Here is a 15,380-nt window from a genome sequence, read left to right as displayed (position 1 = left end):
GACGCCACAGACCACCTGCGCACAGTGTTAGCCTCGTGTTGCTGAGCCCCACGTCATGACCTTTCGAATACATGCGCACCCAGTAAGGTAAGTCTTGTCAAACTACGGACCGCGAGCGGTGTTTATGATAGGAATCGCGGAGATGAAAAACTATTCCCCCCATGCATAACCAACGGCGCAGAGTAGTGTTCTGCCTGTACGTCTTTCCCCGTCGACGAAAGAAATTTTGTTGTAGTTGGTTTGATCGAAATCAAGTAGATGACATGCACACATACGTACCGCCGATGAACTAATCTATCCGGTGCGGTACTACTTTGAAAATAGACCGAATGTTCTTGGGATGGAAGCAAGGTAAAGACACCTATGATGCACCCGTAATGTCCATACTTTTCTGAATATTCAAGTGAGTACATTCGCAACCCTCGGAATCCCCATACGCCTTCGAGTGCATAACATCCGTCCATGCAAACAATCCATAAACCATAATGATTAAAGAAAACTGAACCCTCAAATCTACGGAAGTACATCATATAACGAAACGTCATCTTAGTGCACAGATCTTCTGTAATCTCCGAGAGATCTCCCCTTCAGACACGATTCAAAGATGAAGGACGAATTTCGTTTCATCAAGGGTTGGAAAAACGGATAGGCATACAGGCGGTCTTCACTTTCCCGAGGTTGGGAAATTGAGGACTCCTGAGGTGCGTATACTCCATTTCTAATGACGATAGAGTTAGACGTAAAGGGTCAAGCACGAATAATTGTGTTATTCGTTATATGCAAGTCTATATATATCCTAACATATCCTAGAGCGCACGAAATTAACTTGGCGTAGAACCTGATATACTTGAATCACTGACCTTCCAGACTAAGGGCTTGACGGTCCATAAGCCGGGTCCCTTCCTATGGCCACTGAGGAGATTGTACGACAGCGTTGAAGAGATAGCCGAACTCTTCCATACAAGAATGAATATAGTGGATATGTCGCCATAGAGGATCAGTCGTCCCCCCAGTTGAGGCCTAGTGCATCTTTCTTTTCCCCTCTAACCGCGTCTTCCACGGCTTCTGCGAGAGCCCTTAAAGCGAGGACGTCCTCTTCTAATTGTACTGGGCGTGTTCGGTCAACAAACTGAGGGTCCATAACGCCGAGAGCACGCTGTAGGGCAAGGTCACGATTTCCGCCGCGGAGGTTGTCGATCGATGTCAGGAGGACAGGGAGATTTGGGTGATCTGATAGCACTTTGCGAATCTTCGGAGACATGGCTATGAAATATTGTATGGTGAGGTTCTGATGAGGAAGGTGGACGCGCACCTATAGCTTCATATTGGTGCAATTGAAGAGGCTTGGGGTCATCTCTTTGCAACGGGTCGGGATATGCACTTCGTTCTGGGACGTAAGGCCAATTAAGGGATGCCAGTGAGCGCAGCAGCTTCGGTTCTTCGACATCTGTAGATATGACTTTTGAATTCGGTACTGGAAGGTGTTAAGAGTTGTTGGTTCCCGTTAGATGTAGCCTTACGCGTCAATGGTTCAGGAGGGGTAACATTTTCGGTAGCGGCAGACGCTAGAGACGCACTGCATGACGAAGCTTGAATATCTCAGCCTTGAGAACGGAAGCAAAGCCGAGAATAGGCACCTTTATGTTCCTTATAACAAGGGACCGAGCAGCTTCGAAAGAATAAGCAAGGGATGCTAAATATTTCAAAAACACTTACTACATAACGTGGCACCCAGAGCATGTGTACTTGGACTCGTTGGAAGAGCAGATCTGACATAATGGACGTCGAGCTGAACGCGACATGAGGGAAATTTTAATTTAGCGGTGAATGCCTTTTACGGCAGGAAATGCCACGCCGATAGCAAACAGAACCCAACCTGTAAAATAATTTCGAATTCCAACTCGAATATTCCTCTCATGAAAAGGGCCCAACTCTCGCCGAACAAGGCAGAACCCAAGTTAAAGAAGGCCAAAGTGTTGACAGCAGCTGCGGAGCAAGTGGTCAATGATGCCGACGTGGAAGACGAGGGCGAATGGACGAAGGTGGAGAGGAGAAAACAGAAGAAGGTCAAGAAAACAGCGGTGAAGATGGATGTATGTGCGATTTCTCTCATGATTGGTTGCAGGGCTTATCCTTGCACGTCTTGCAGGCGACAGTACCCCGATTCATGTACTCGAACGCCGATATCACTCAACGACACCGTGCCATAGGGATAGAGGTAAGTTTCACCGGTTCACGTTGTTGATACTTTTCATATTTAGATAACAGGAAATCCGCGATATTTCTCTGCATATTATTGCGGATGCGCCACCGCCGAACTGGTTACGAATAGATGTGAGTTTGTCACCGTAAACGTTGGTTGCGTGTTCACATATGTGATGCAGAACGCACCCTTGATTCCAAAGGTCACTATCCTTCTCATTCCAGGACTTACCACAGAACTTCTCTCGTTACCTCCCTTTCCAACATCTCCCTTGATCAATCCCAACGTTCCCATACCGATACCCTTACCGTCCAAGGTCGCGTCGGGAGGTCCGACCAACAACGTCTCTTTCATTGCTTCTACATTTAGCCATGCTTGTCCAACTCGTGCACCTGGTGATCAAACCCGCATGCATAGCGTTTTGAACACTTTCTTTACTGTACCGATCAGCGCGACGGAGAAGAAGAAGCGGGAGGAGCAAAAAGAAAAATGTAATTCTAAATTTTCTTGTTTTCACTGTTCTGACGCATAATCGCAGCAGAACGTCTACAAAGCAACGTCCCTGCGCAGTATCTATTAACCATCGAGCAGATGATTGAGCATGACTACCCTCTTCCATCCTATATGGCAGACGTGTTCCAGAAGCCAGACGATACCTGGGTGGAAATACCGGAAGAGCCCAAGGAAAGCCTGTTAACAGCACCAGATCAGAAAAAGAAGCCTTCTCGAAATGTGTATTCCCTAGATTGTGAAATGGTAGAGTCTGCGTTCCTCTGGTCCATCCGTTATTGATCCATGTTGATATAGTGCATGACAGAAGACGGAAAAGAACTAACACGAGTCTGCATTATCGATTTCCGCTCTGGAATCGTGATTTATGACCAACTAGTCAAGCCTTCCAAACCTATCACGGACTACCTGACACGGTAGGATGGTTTTACGGCACTCAAGGAATTTAACTGACATCCAAGTAGATGGTCAGGTATTACGGCCGAGGCTTTGGCCCCTGTGACGACGACACTGTCGCAAGTCCAAGCGCATCTTCTCCGCATCCTGAGCCCACCAGCCACCGACCCTTCCTCTACGTCCGCCGAATCTTCCTCATCTCCGTTCCTAACACCCATCCTCCTCGGACATTCTCTCGAGTCGGATCTACGGGCACTTAAGCTCTGCCATCCTTTCTGCATTGACACAGCTGTGATATTTCACCACCCCCGTGGCCGCCCTCTAAAACCCGGTTTAGCTTGGCTCACTAAGAAGTGGTGTGGACGTGAAATCCAGACGAACGGTGAGGGTGGACATGACCCGGAAGAAGATGCGCGTGCGTGCATAGATTTGTTGAAGAAAAAGCTAGACAATGGACCCACATTCGGTGAATTCAAGACCGACTATGAATCGATCTTTGAACGGATGGCGAGGTCCAAACGGAGGGCGGGAGGACCGATGGGTAGCATTAAAGGTGCTGTAATTGACCACGGGAATCCAAGTGTCATGCATGGCAACAAGGCCACAACAAGCATAGGGTGCAAGGACGATGATGAGGTACTCAAAGGCCTGCTAGAGGTTATTCCATCACATCACTTCGTTTTCGCAAGGTTCATGGCATTGGCTAATATACTAGGATGTGAGTGACTCCAATCTGTTTTTTTCGAGCTTACTGATAGTGATGTAGGGACTACACCAAAACAATCTTCTGATTCTCCACCCTTAGAGCCAGCACCACCACCATCAGCTGAGCAGCTCGGTGCGGTATTAGATGCCCTCAACTTGCACCTTAAAGAGCTCCACAGTGCGCTGCCTTCGCGAACAGCGTTAATTATCTTCACCGGTCACTCCGATCCACGTCGTATGGCTGCGCTAAATGCACGAAAGGCTGCTTTTGAGGCTGCCATACGGAGTGGAAAGCCTAGCGATGGGTTGCAACCCGAAGAGCGGTGGACGGCGGCGCATGTGAGAGAGTTAGAGTCAGCTGTCGAGATGACGAAGCGTGGGCTGTTATTTTTGGGTGTGAAACCCTAGTTGTATGGTTGACTCGTTTGATTCGATACCAGACTTTGAGGACGGCTTTTTATATGCTGACTTTATTGTAAAAAATAATTTCGAAAAGCCGTTTGGAATACGGTGCCACGCCCAGAATTCTATGATTCGCATGGACTCCAAGTTCGGATGCCTAAGTCGGAAGTGGTATTTTGTTTGCGTAAATACAAACTGAGTGAATAGGAAAGTGCTGAAGAAAGTCCGTGAAACTCAGTGTATGCAAGTATAACTGTATAAGCGTATTCATAATTATCATATAAAAAGGAATAAGTGCAATCATATCAGAGAGCGTGATAACATGGAACCCGAAAATGGGGGGAAAAAATAACCGGCACTTTCAGATGGCAACGTCCAGAGAGGTCTGACTGGTGACCCTCTTCGAGGTCAAGAAGGGTGGGAGAGGATCGCCCGTCATCCTTAGGCAATCAATCGGAATCAACCCAGGCTCCAGGCCCACCTCATTCCCTTTGCCATTTCCCTCGGGAATCTTCTCCACCATAGCCCAGCCATCGTCAAAGACTTCTAAGACCTTGACGCGATCTCCAATGGCCACAGTCAGTTCATCATACAGAGTGGGCTCGAATGTGCGGCAGATCGTTTCTACTGGGCAGTGTTGGGGAATTATGGGAAACTCAGGTTCAGAGGATGGATTCGTGGAACTTGGAGGGTACATCTCCGTGCTCGAGCTGAGGGCCGTGCCGTGACTATCTCTGTCCATAGCTGGAATCCACGCTCCATTTGAAGGTGGCTTGGGGAACGAGAAGGATTCCGAAGGAGTGAAAGGACGAACAGACATGGGTGTCGCGATTTCCGGTTGTAATTGGGTGAGCCCATCAGGTATCACGAGGTAAGATGAGTTTAAGTTGTTTGGAATGGTATCTGCGTGAGTGCTGCGAGTGTCAGAATAGGGGGAAACCTCGATGCGAAGAGGTCGTGGAGGGTGCATGGAGTATCTTGGTTTGCCAGGGTTGCGCGTCGGCAGCCCGTGGTCATCACGAATTTCTGCCATAGGAGGGGGCATAACAGGGTCCGCAAAAGACAGAGGCGTCCTGATTGCATAGGAGGTGACAGCAGAGGAAACGTTGTCAGCTCTACCTCCTGAATTAAAAGTAGTACTCCACCCCGTGCGACGTATGTGGGCAAGCCGCCACTGCCGTTTCACCCAGAGATATCGTCGAACGACTAATAGAAGGAGAGCTGCTAGGATGAATGCACCAATTACTGCTACCGCAGCAACTGCACCGGAGGAAATCCCCCCGTGTTGACTAAGATCATATGAGCTCGGAAGGAAGCCATCATTTGTGGCCGCGGGATTGTCGAACGATCCCGATGTGGGAGAACCTCCTGTGTTCTGCCCTTGGGGTTGATTAAAGGTCGAACTTGAAAGCATATGGGATATCATTGTTGTTGTGGGAATGACATGGACAACACTGTCGGTAGTCGTGGCTACGATAGAGTTACTGCCAGGTGCAGAATAGTAGGAGACTGGCTCGGAGAAGGTATCAGAGGTGGTCGCGAGGGAAGGGTGGAATATGGTACCGGGGCTTGACGATGGTACCCTCAAGCTATCCGTCGACAAGCTGCCGCTGCTGGTGGGCGACGAAGAACCGCCATGCCCTTTTTTCTGAGTAGTGCTGGGAGCACCTCTCGAAATGCTTGTCGTTGCATAGATGGTGGATTTTTCCGAACTATAGGAAGCGCCATGACTCCGAACTTCGCCTGTGGAGCCACCATCTGTTTCTGCCGTGCTATCTGGGTTCCCACCGCTAGACTTGGTTGTGAGAAAGGGGGTTGTGGTAGTTGAAGTCGCTGTCCCGGTAGACCGGTGTACCTGCCCGGGCTGGTTGCTTCCCAAAATCGAGCTCGTCAGAAGAGAACTGTCCGTGGAGAAGCCAGAGATGGAAACAGAGACATCAAGAACATGATCGCGTAGCTCATCATGTTTGCTCAGCATGGTGCGACGAAGGTCCTTGCGCCTCACACACTCGAGCGAGCGGCTTAGCTTGCCACGATTTGACGGTTGTCAGAGAAGGGATCAAGTTGAGCCATCCTAGTCCTTCAAGGTTCGAATGGGGAAGGTATACACGATGAATACAAACCTTTTCGAGTCTTAACGCCTGCTAAAGAGCTTTTGTCCGTGTTGGGTGACACAGCTCGCTTAACTACCAATTGAATACATATCACGACTCTCCTGGCCGTCATATGGTTTCTTTCATACAGCGCTCGATGAGCGGACAGGAAACATTAAAGATAGAAATATATTCACCTAATTCCATTCCGTGTACGTAGGTAGGTGCCGTATAGCCTGGGAGCTCGGCCACGGATATTGAGATATTCCCGTTTTCATAATATGGCGCTGATGAACTATAATTGCTCAGACCTGTAGGGGTAATATCTCGGTCATTGGAGAACAGTGGAAGTAGAAAGTCAAAAGCTGCCTCTATCCGGCCCGGTTAACCGAACTAACTTGTTGGTTGAACTCTTTTAAAAGAGTCGGGGCGTACAGTTACTAAGTGATGCTGGTCACCTTTCAGATCACCCGAGCATCGTAAATAGACACGAGCGCTATTCAATTTGGTTCCATCCCAACGGAACCAGTCCTGCCCGCAAAAAAGCCAGCAGACGCCCTTGACAACGTTTCAAGTCCATCTGAGCTTCTGGAATACTTACATCCAAATCATTTAGAGTTGGCAAAAAATCATTGTTCTCGAAAAACAGCAGATGAGCCATGAGCCTTCTCCTGCCTCATTTACTTGATGATACTTGGACAGCATCTAAAAAAAATATCATCGCAGCCATCTATCCTCACGAAACACAGCAATGAGTAACTGAAATGCTCGAGGATCTGGGATCAAATTGCATTGCTGGCGATTTCAAGTGTGTATACGCCGCTGCTGCCTCACCTAGCGACCCACTCCACTTATCCAGTGCAATTCGAAAGTGCCTCCTCAATTGCATATCGATTTTCGAAATTATCGTTTTACACGCACCATACCGAGATGATCGCAGCCTTCAAGGCATCATGAAATAAAAGACCTAAGATAAAAGGGGAAACGAAGAAACGAAAGGAAAGTGGACGGTCATCGCAAGTGATGATGTGGGCAAGGGTGGAAATATCTATATTGGAAAGCGAACGATTGAGGATCGGAGATCTAGATGGCTTAAACAATCTTTGAATCAATTAGGATATGAATGCGCTGTCCACAAATCCAACGACTCACCAGAACAGATGGCAGTCCTTCTTACGGGCGGACTATCGGCGATGAGCGAGCTTTGATGGCGCGCTCTAGAGAAGAGACAGGCGCTGTCAGACCTCGCGAGCCAAAAGCTGAGCGAACTCACTCATGAATGCAGGCGGGTTCGGCGGTAGTCCGCGCGCCATCCTGGCGGCATTTGTGCCTCCTTCAAGAGGAACGGCCCCAACGACTGTAAAAGCGGCAGCAACAAATGTGAGAAAGATGGTAAGCTTCATAATAATGAGATCGTAGAGTGAACGAAAGAAAGACTGTTGCGCAGGGCCCCAGCTGTGCTGTTATATGTCCCCGATAGTATTTGTAAAGGTCCTAAAACATGTTCGGGATCCAGAATCACGCCCTTATATTGATGTTCCTTACGTCTGATTTTAATGGAGGCTGCGCTCTTTGGATTGGACAGCCCTCCGGGGATGAGGCACCAACTTTCTTAGTTGCTAAGGGGCTCTAGAGATTCATCTTTACAACGCGTCATAGTCTTGCACAGTATCGTAAAATTCTCCGATAATCCTTTTCTGTGCCTCACGTCCCGTCTCCTTCTAACGATAACGAAGTGAGGCCAGTGTACGAAAAGAGTAGAGGAAGAAACACACCTCAGCGTCCCCAATTGCACGAACAACAATGTATTTCCGTCCTGTCAAGATAGCTTCGCCAACATCGCCAAACGCCGCAGTTTCTTTGGTCTCAGCATACACTTTATGGGATCCTGTGACTAATCCACCGGCTTCCTGGGCTATCAAAACCCCAGCGCTCACATCCCAAGGCCAGCATCCAATTTCCCTAGGCATAAAGTTTGAGGACGCGAGCCTAGAAGAGGTTAAAATCACGCACCAGTACATATCCAATCCACCCTGGGCAACCATGGCAAAGTTCATTGCTGAGCTCCCTAGGGACCGCAGCGAGTGCGCCATTCGGCCTCCAACGACACCGTTGGAGGGATCTCCTGCGATAAGATGGAAGCTTTCCGATCGGGAGGTCAGTGGTTTCGACGCTCGGTCATTGCCCCATTCGACAGCTATTCGCATTTGTTCGGTTTCAGATATTCGGGATAAATGTAGAGCAGTACCGACCTATTTGGGCCTGACTGAGCGAGGCGAGTGGTTTGGGTGAACTGGCAAAGGGAAGCTTGCGTGGAGTACCGTTGAGACCGCCGTGCGTAACGTAGGAACCGGACCCTTTGACGCCCGTGTACTAGATCAACTGTAAGTACGCGTTCTTACAGCAAAGCAAACGGGCGGACCAAAAGGTCAAGGAAGGGGTTGTAAATGACGCCCAAGATGGAGTGACGCTTGTAAATGAGCCCAATAGAGATGCAGACCCAGGGAAAACCATGGACAAAGTTTGTCGTTCCGTCTGTTTAAGAATGAGTTCTTGCTCACGAACGCAGCTGGAATTGTATACCGATGGGGTCAACGCAGAACGTAGGCTCGTCTGTCCATTCTGGCCGGGATCCTGCAGCGTAGGACTCTTCTCCAATACTAGAAAATCGTCTAGCTCTCAGACCACCAGCAGATGAAGCACTCACAATTTGAACGAAGGATATGTCTCGCTGGTCTTCTTCTTCACGAGCTCTTCGACCTTGACATCGTATTCGGTGACGAGATCTACCGAGTTTTTCTTTTCATCGACGTTAGATCCAGCCAGCTGGATGGCTTCTGAGCCTTTCCTTATAACATGGCCAGCCTCGTAGGCAAGGGCAACGGTGAACTTGAGGATGGACTGGAGGTCGAGCTCAGACATGGCTGTAGGAGACGGGATAGCAGTGATCGATAATAGATTTCACGGATGATAATACACGTTCGTCTGGTGCCAATTCTTGCCGAACTGCAAACGTGCATGGCGTGCTCAAGGAATAGTACATATGTAGAGCAGTGGGCGTGGTAGTTGGTAGGTGATCAGCAAGTGTATGCACTGATTACTCTCCTAGATATACCTCAGTGCCATACACCTCCTTGTCCACGGCATTCCCAGTTACATCAGCCATCTTCATATCAATCTATTTATTTCAGACTACAAAATGTAATCAACTGAATATTGGCCAAATGTCAGCAGAGGTCAGACGCACCTAGCAACACATTCAACCTCAACCAACACGTCCTTCGGTAGTCTCGCCACCTCAACAGCAGACCGTGCAGGCTTGTGGGTGCCAAAAGTCGCCTCATAGATACCGTTGACAACAACAAAGTCATTCATCGATTTCAAGAAAACCTACAAGCCTTCAATAAGGGCGCATACATGGTACATTGAGCACCCACAGTTGTCTTGACGACCTTTCCTAGTTCTGATCCACCAGCTTCAACCACAGAAGTCAGATTCTTCAGCGCCTGTTTTGTCTGTGCCTCGATTCCTCCTTCGACGACTTGCATAGATGCCGGGTCCAGCGGGATGCATCCAGAGCAGAAGAGCAAATCGCCTGCCTTGATGGCCTGGGAATAGGGACCAATGGCAGCAGGGGCATCTACATTGAACGGTGAGCAGATCAACATTCATCTGGCGCGACGCAACGCACTGGTGGTGGAGACTGTGGTCAGGGACGGGTCGGTAGAAGCAGACATTTGGCGACAAACAGGTGGTCTACGGGTAATGACCGGACGAATGAGCAATCTTCTACTCGTCCGTAGTAAAGTGGAAGACATTTATGGGGGCTGACCCTGGCCGCGGCGAAAGTTCGGCAGACAATTTGGTTCTAAAGCCGATACCAACATTCGACGGCCCGGGTGCCCACTGAAACAGCACTGAAACGTATCATTTCTTTCATTCCCATCTCCAATGGCGACAGAACAAAAAGAAGAGTACCGCAAGTATTATGTCCCTCTCGAGTCGAACCCAGAGGTCTTCACTGAGCTCATCCAAAATCTCGGCGTCGACACGCTCCAGTTCCAGGATGTCTACTCCGTCGAGGAACCTGATCTAATGGCAATGGTGTCCCGGCCAGTGTATGCGCTTGTGTTAATATTTCCGAGTACCAGTGATGCATACAAAAATCAAAAGACGGCAGAGGAAGCGACACGTTCAGCGTACGTTGGGAAGGGGGATGGGGAAGATGTCGTCTGGTTTAAGCAGACGATCGACAATGCTTGTGGGCTGTATGCGATCCTACACGCTGTGTGCAATGGTGACGCAAAAAATCTGATTCGTGCGTTTCCCAACTGTTTCTGTACGTATGCTTTCACTGATGGCCTTACAGCACCGACCTCAAAATTGGCCAAGCTGCTTGACAAAGTCATCCCGTTGGATCCTGTCGAGCGCGCGCGTGCTCTTGAAGACTCTAAGGAGGTCGAAGAGGCGCATGCGCGTGCAGCGATCCAGGGTTCGACTGCGGCGCCTGATGCCAATGTCGAAGTCGATTATCATTATGTGGCTTTTGTCAAATCACACAAGAACAATCGATTATACGAGATGGACGGTTCGAAGAAGGGGCCCGTCGATAAGGGCGTGCAGCTGAAGGGGGACGAGGACCTGTTTAGCGAAGGTGGTCTGAGCTTGGTGAAGGAGTTCATCAAAAGGGAACAGGACGGAAACCCCAATTTCAGTCTGATGGCCCTTGTTCCTCAGCAAGTCTGACCGTTTGAGATGTTATTATAAGATGTGTGTACGATACGACGAAACGAATGTCAACGATGAATCCACGTCAAACAAGTTTTTCCGCTGCAGCAGGTGTATTGTTTTCTCTATGGACCTAGCGTTCTTGAACTCTGCGGCCTTTACAAGTGCTGTCACGGCTATACCAGTCCGGTCCTACGCTGGACACACTCAGTCGGAAATCAAGCGACCCTGATAAGATTTTGCACTCCTTAACGGAGGATATAGTTCAGTTCGAGCACGCACCTTGGATATCTACGTTCTTAATGTTTGGTACATTCACTAATCCTCCCGTGTGAAGATCACTAAGGACTTGAACATTTTGTTTACGAAGTACAGCAATAGATTGCAATACTTGTAGGTGCATTACAAAAATACAAAGATGAAGAATCTGGTAAATGACCATATAATTCAAACCTTCCCCCCTTGAGGAGATCGGTACAAAACTGTAAATTGCCGCGCTGGGGCCCTCGTACGCTTCCCCCGCCCAGGCGTTGACAGTAATGTGTCCATGAGAGACGTGGACAAAATCTTAAGTAGCCCACCGCGAGGGTCGAACTCGCAGCCTTCAGATTATGTAACGACACTCTCTTTGCCATAAAAGTCTGACGCTCTAGCCGATTGAGCTAGGCAGGCTCCATGGATGGGATATGTAGCACTTAAACCTTCCCGATTCACTGATTCATCATGTCATATACAGAAACTCAAAAAGTCGCTCAACCTCCGATGCTTATTGGAGTGGTGATGGTGGAACCAGCAATTACCACCCTTTCACCATCACTGCTAGGCATGCCAATCTTCACAAAAGCCCACTGGTACTTCCCATGCATCTAGGGTTTCAAATGCAGTTTTGCCAAATACATTTCCTCTACTTGTGGGCCTCACTTTTTCATCCACTCCTCATATTAATGGGATAGTCCATGGGTAATTTAATCATTTGAGAGTTTCCAATGATCCTCCATTGCAGTCTTTTCTGCCAATTTTCTGAAATCTTGCTGCAAGTGAGGTGGTTATTTCTCTCATGTTCAATAGAGAAACCTAAGCAGCTGTCAATGGTCATAAACGCTGCAAGGCAGATGACATGTTCCTGTAGTTCAGTGGCTGATCACTACAACTCCTAGAGGCAGGGTAATGCAACCGTGAGCCCGAACGAGGTCAAGAGTATATTTGGTGGCGCTAAGCAGGTGAGACCGCTCACGATCACGTGGTAACATAATTCTTGCGTTGCCTTGCGCGTTCATACTACAGAAGTCTGAACTTCACAGCGAGCACTTAGTCCTGTTAAGTTTGTATCAATTCAGTTTCCACGAAACTTTTGCGTCCCAAAGAGGCGACAAGGCATCGATGTTTACATTTATCAAGACATTCATATGCAAATTATATACCAATCGATGTCTCTTAAGCCGAATCCTTTTCATCAAGCTTGACCTCAGAAATTCTTTCTGCATTCTGGTCATGTATGTGGTCAAGCAAATGAGGCTTCCAAGATACACTGTTCCATGGCTTAACACCAGAGCGGTACATTTCATCAACCTAAAGCCAGTGATCAGAACATTCCTTGTGGTGAGGTGCTGTAACTGTTTACCTCCTCCAGACTGAGACCCTTGGTTTCTGGGATGAATAAATATACATAGGCATATCCTGAAGGAACGGAATCAGGTATTGTCGAATATCATAGTACGGTATATGCATACCAAAGACCAGCATCCCAAAGAATATCATCAGGATAAGAGGGCCAATGCTAGTGAACAACAATTATAGGTATATGCATGATCAAATGACTCAATACATACTCGTTTGCAATCCGTGGCGAGAAGAATGAGAGCATGAAATTCCACAACCAATTCGTGGCACTTCCAAGTGCTATGGCTTTGGGGCGAACCCGAAGAGGGAACGATTCGCCAAGGTATACCCATCTAGTAAATGTGGGGTTAAGTCTTCGCCTGAGGTTTTCATGAAATTCAGGATCGTACGGAACTGGTCCCCAGAAGACGGAGAAGGAGAAAACATGTAGAATTGCGAATGCGATCAGCGTATCGCCTGTATAGGCCGTTTTTCAAGCCTGGACAGCGACGACGTGTTTTAAAAAAGGCTTACCTCCTTGTTTATTCCGCTGGGTCAGCTGGCTCGTTGGGGTCCCTGACGGCGCGAGAGTGAAGTGGCCGACAAGTCCTGCCTAAAGAGTAGATGTGACTTGGTTTCGGATCACTCGCGCAATGAAGAAATACGAACGATGAGAGAGCAAATGGCTTCCAAGACGGAACCAACAAGGAGTGACTGACATGCGAATGTCAACGCTGTTTCACGGAGGAGATCGTGTACGACTCACACGGCGGCGGCCCCATGCCTCAATTAGATACTGCATGTTCGAGCTCCATTTAAGGTCTGGACTTATAAAGGGCCAAGAACTCACCAGTGCGGGAATAGTACCTGCAACTGATACCGCTCCCAGTATAGTTTGAATAACATAAGGGGAAAGCCTAGGCAATGTAAGGCCCAGCTGCAACAAAAAAAATCCCCACGAACAGAGTCCCAGCACTCTGGAAAAATGTATCTCCGTAGTAATCTATAGATAGTAAACCAGTCGGTCAGCTGCTTAGTACAATGGAACACGAAACCTTACAGTAAAAGTTCTGCCCATTGAGCTGTTGAATAAATTGCAACATCATGCCGTTCATGGTACGTTTCCAAAGAGCGTTTCTCGTTGAGAAACATTCAAGCCATGTCGCCTTTCCGTTCTCGTTCTCGGCTCTGATACTGAACATCAGTTCTTCAACAGTCTCTTCGGCAAGAGGATCGTCTATGGGAACACCGTTTAGCTCAGCAATGACTCTTCGAGCTTCCTCAGTGCGTTCTGTGCCCAAAAGATGCCGACTAGAGGAAATCAGTACCACTAAACTGATGATAGCGACACGGACACACGGTGACTCTGGAAGGAAGAAGATCCCGGATAGAATAATCAGTCCCCAAAGCATTTGCAGACCGACCGGGATGCGCCAAGATGCAGATCCAGGAATCGTATGTGTGCCAAGGTCGATGATGTAGCTGATGAATATACTGGAAGCAGATGTTCAAGACATTAAAAGAACGGGACGGTGCGGTGACCCACCCAATGATGATTTGAAGTTGATATAACACCAGTAACATACCTCGCAATGCTTTGGGAGCTGTCTCTCCGTTATACAGTCTATATCCCATACGTAAGACCGTACCGTTAAAAATGCGAAGAACGTACGGCACAATAGCTGACATAGCTCCGACACCAAGACCTGCAATAAAGCGGCCAACCGAAATTTGGGCGATAGAGGTTGTCGTCCCGGTTTGTACGGCGGTCCCAGCAGTGAACTAGGAAAGAACGAGTAGAGGGTTAGTATTATCTACACAGTTCCGTTGAAGAGAATTTTACAATAGCAGCCCAGATGAGTATTGAGCCGCGACGGCCGAATCTATCAGATGTCAAAGCCTGTGCTAAGGCACCGCTATAAACGCATTAGTATTCTGAGCGGGAGCGTAGAATAAACCCTACACAAATGTTCCCGCCGACAGGAGGGATGTGATAATGGACTGCCGATCACTGTCTAAAATGTATTTTCCAGGGTTTGCGGTATCGGGATAACCAAATCGACGTATAAAATCAGGCATGATTAGACATCCTCTGTCAGAGCGTAACTGAGCTCGGTATACTTGTAACTCCAGGAACACTCACGAGATGACCCCAATATCGTATCCAAATAGAAAGCCTAGCCGAAAAGGACGTTCAACATGATTCCGCTTGCGGTATAAGTATCGGCTTACCTCCTACAGCGTGGTAAGTACGTAGTAGCCTCGAAACTAGAAGCTCACATACCAAATGCAACGAAAACGGCGAGTAAAACAGTCCGTTTGTTTGTCGGGGCCGCTTTAGCCATGGATACTTTCGTTAGACAAGAAACCAGGGGAGAGAAGGATCATGAGAACCAAGATTTATAGAGTTCGCGATGATGGGCTCCGGGGGGAATAAGTGATATCGGTTTCGCAGAAGTTCGGTCGCCGTACTGGAGAACCAAAGTCATCTGATGATGTAGCGCACACACGGTCCGCTTGACGGTCCGTTTTCTGTATAGTTGGAGTGATCTATAATATTTTCAACCCTGTAACACCACTTCTGGAAGATAACGAAAGAAGCAAAGTCGATTGAAAATAGTATCATCTGGCGAATCTAGAGCTAAAATAAGATTTTCATCAAGTCAGATGAGAAATTTGGTAGCAGTCTTGTCCAGATAGAAATTGTGCAGCTATGCGAAGGGCAAATATTCCGATGGCCATGG

The 15,380-nt window shown here is 48.1% G+C and overlaps 8 protein-coding genes and 1 non-coding gene across 9 annotated transcripts; 2 read left to right on the top strand and 7 right to left on the bottom strand.

Annotated features, from left to right (window-relative positions):
- Positions 1–506: 506 nt before the first annotated feature.
- Positions 507–1,802, bottom strand: BT62DRAFT_960024 (uncharacterized protein; the record flags this gene model as incomplete). Its single annotated transcript, XM_043188527.1, has 5 exons — positions 507–806; positions 861–1,263; positions 1,313–1,474; positions 1,614–1,669; positions 1,717–1,802. 4 exons carry the CDS (start codon positions 1,800–1,802, stop codon positions 998–1,000), a joined length of 570 nt encoding a protein of 189 aa, XP_043045535.1. The 3' UTR covers positions 507–806; positions 861–997.
- A 365-nt stretch (positions 1,803–2,167) lies between these two features.
- BT62DRAFT_881292 (ribonuclease H-like protein) lies at positions 2,168–4,222 on the top strand (the record flags this gene model as incomplete). The annotated part of the gene is made up of 7 exons (XM_043182665.1): positions 2,168–2,218; positions 2,269–2,334; positions 2,385–2,694; positions 2,742–2,959; positions 3,011–3,129; positions 3,175–3,827; positions 3,876–4,222. The coding sequence occupies 7 exons, from the start codon at positions 2,168–2,170 to the stop codon at positions 4,220–4,222; spliced, it is 1,764 nt and encodes a 587-aa protein (XP_043045534.1).
- A 150-nt stretch (positions 4,223–4,372) lies between these two features.
- BT62DRAFT_960019 (uncharacterized protein) lies at positions 4,373–6,674 on the bottom strand. Its single transcript, XM_043188526.1, has 2 exons — positions 6,507–6,674; positions 4,373–6,449 (listed from the first exon to the last, which is right to left on the bottom strand). Exon 2 carries the CDS (start codon positions 6,192–6,194, stop codon positions 4,578–4,580), a length of 1,617 nt encoding a protein of 538 aa, XP_043045533.1. The 5' UTR covers positions 6,195–6,449; positions 6,507–6,674; the 3' UTR covers positions 4,373–4,577.
- A 512-nt stretch (positions 6,675–7,186) lies between these two features.
- On the bottom strand, positions 7,187–7,774 carry BT62DRAFT_1071215 (uncharacterized protein). Its single transcript, XM_043178734.1, has 3 exons — positions 7,583–7,774; positions 7,462–7,526; positions 7,187–7,410 (listed from the first exon to the last, which is right to left on the bottom strand). The coding sequence occupies exons 1-2, from the start codon at positions 7,710–7,712 to the stop codon at positions 7,483–7,485; spliced, it is 174 nt and encodes a 57-aa protein (XP_043045532.1). The 5' UTR covers positions 7,713–7,774; the 3' UTR covers positions 7,187–7,410; positions 7,462–7,482.
- A 178-nt stretch (positions 7,775–7,952) lies between these two features.
- BT62DRAFT_881539 (inositol monophosphatase) lies at positions 7,953–9,231 on the bottom strand (the record flags this gene model as incomplete). Its single annotated transcript, XM_043182674.1, has 7 exons — positions 7,953–8,030; positions 8,085–8,271; positions 8,323–8,506; positions 8,562–8,682; positions 8,732–8,844; positions 8,893–8,969; positions 9,017–9,231. 7 exons carry the CDS (start codon positions 9,229–9,231, stop codon positions 7,953–7,955), a joined length of 975 nt encoding a protein of 324 aa, XP_043045531.1.
- A 283-nt stretch (positions 9,232–9,514) lies between these two features.
- Positions 9,515–10,046, bottom strand: BT62DRAFT_915793 (YjgF-like protein; the record flags this gene model as incomplete). Its single annotated transcript, XM_043183965.1, has 4 exons — positions 9,515–9,518; positions 9,557–9,699; positions 9,747–9,949; positions 10,001–10,046. The coding sequence occupies 4 exons, from the start codon at positions 10,044–10,046 to the stop codon at positions 9,515–9,517; spliced, it is 396 nt and encodes a 131-aa protein (XP_043045530.1).
- Positions 10,047–10,213: 167 nt separating this feature from the next.
- On the top strand, positions 10,214–11,141 carry BT62DRAFT_926245 (cysteine proteinase). Its single transcript, XM_043184986.1, has 2 exons — positions 10,214–10,627; positions 10,679–11,141. Exons 1-2 carry the CDS (start codon positions 10,261–10,263, stop codon positions 11,053–11,055), a joined length of 744 nt encoding a protein of 247 aa, XP_043045529.1. The 5' UTR covers positions 10,214–10,260; the 3' UTR covers positions 11,056–11,141.
- Positions 11,142–11,611: 470 nt separating this feature from the next.
- On the bottom strand, positions 11,612–11,709 carry BT62DRAFT_t21. The gene has a single exon. It is a non-coding gene; the product is annotated as a tRNA-Lys (tRNA).
- A 673-nt stretch (positions 11,710–12,382) lies between these two features.
- On the bottom strand, positions 12,383–15,209 carry BT62DRAFT_941077 (general substrate transporter). The gene is made up of 18 exons (XM_043187781.1): positions 14,920–15,209; positions 14,780–14,815; positions 14,600–14,728; positions 14,480–14,552; positions 14,309–14,418; positions 14,183–14,260; positions 13,996–14,130; positions 13,697–13,947; positions 13,600–13,639; positions 13,487–13,553; positions 13,403–13,432; positions 13,306–13,350; positions 13,171–13,249; positions 13,047–13,113; positions 12,867–12,989; positions 12,768–12,814; positions 12,659–12,714; positions 12,383–12,606 (listed from the first exon to the last, which is right to left on the bottom strand). Exons 1-18 carry the CDS (start codon positions 14,979–14,981, stop codon positions 12,472–12,474), a joined length of 1,563 nt encoding a protein of 520 aa, XP_043045528.1. The 5' UTR covers positions 14,982–15,209; the 3' UTR covers positions 12,383–12,471.
- Between the last annotated feature and the right edge of the window lie 171 nt (positions 15,210–15,380).

Source organism: Guyanagaster necrorhizus (assembly GCF_019112545.1).
Source record: "Guyanagaster necrorhizus MCA 3950 unplaced genomic scaffold BT62scaffold_2, whole genome shotgun sequence".
Taxonomy (NCBI): domain Eukaryota; kingdom Fungi; phylum Basidiomycota; class Agaricomycetes; order Agaricales; family Physalacriaceae; genus Guyanagaster; species Guyanagaster necrorhizus.
Note: the sequence above shows the minus strand (reverse complement) of the source record. Positions and strands in the feature narration are given on the sequence as shown.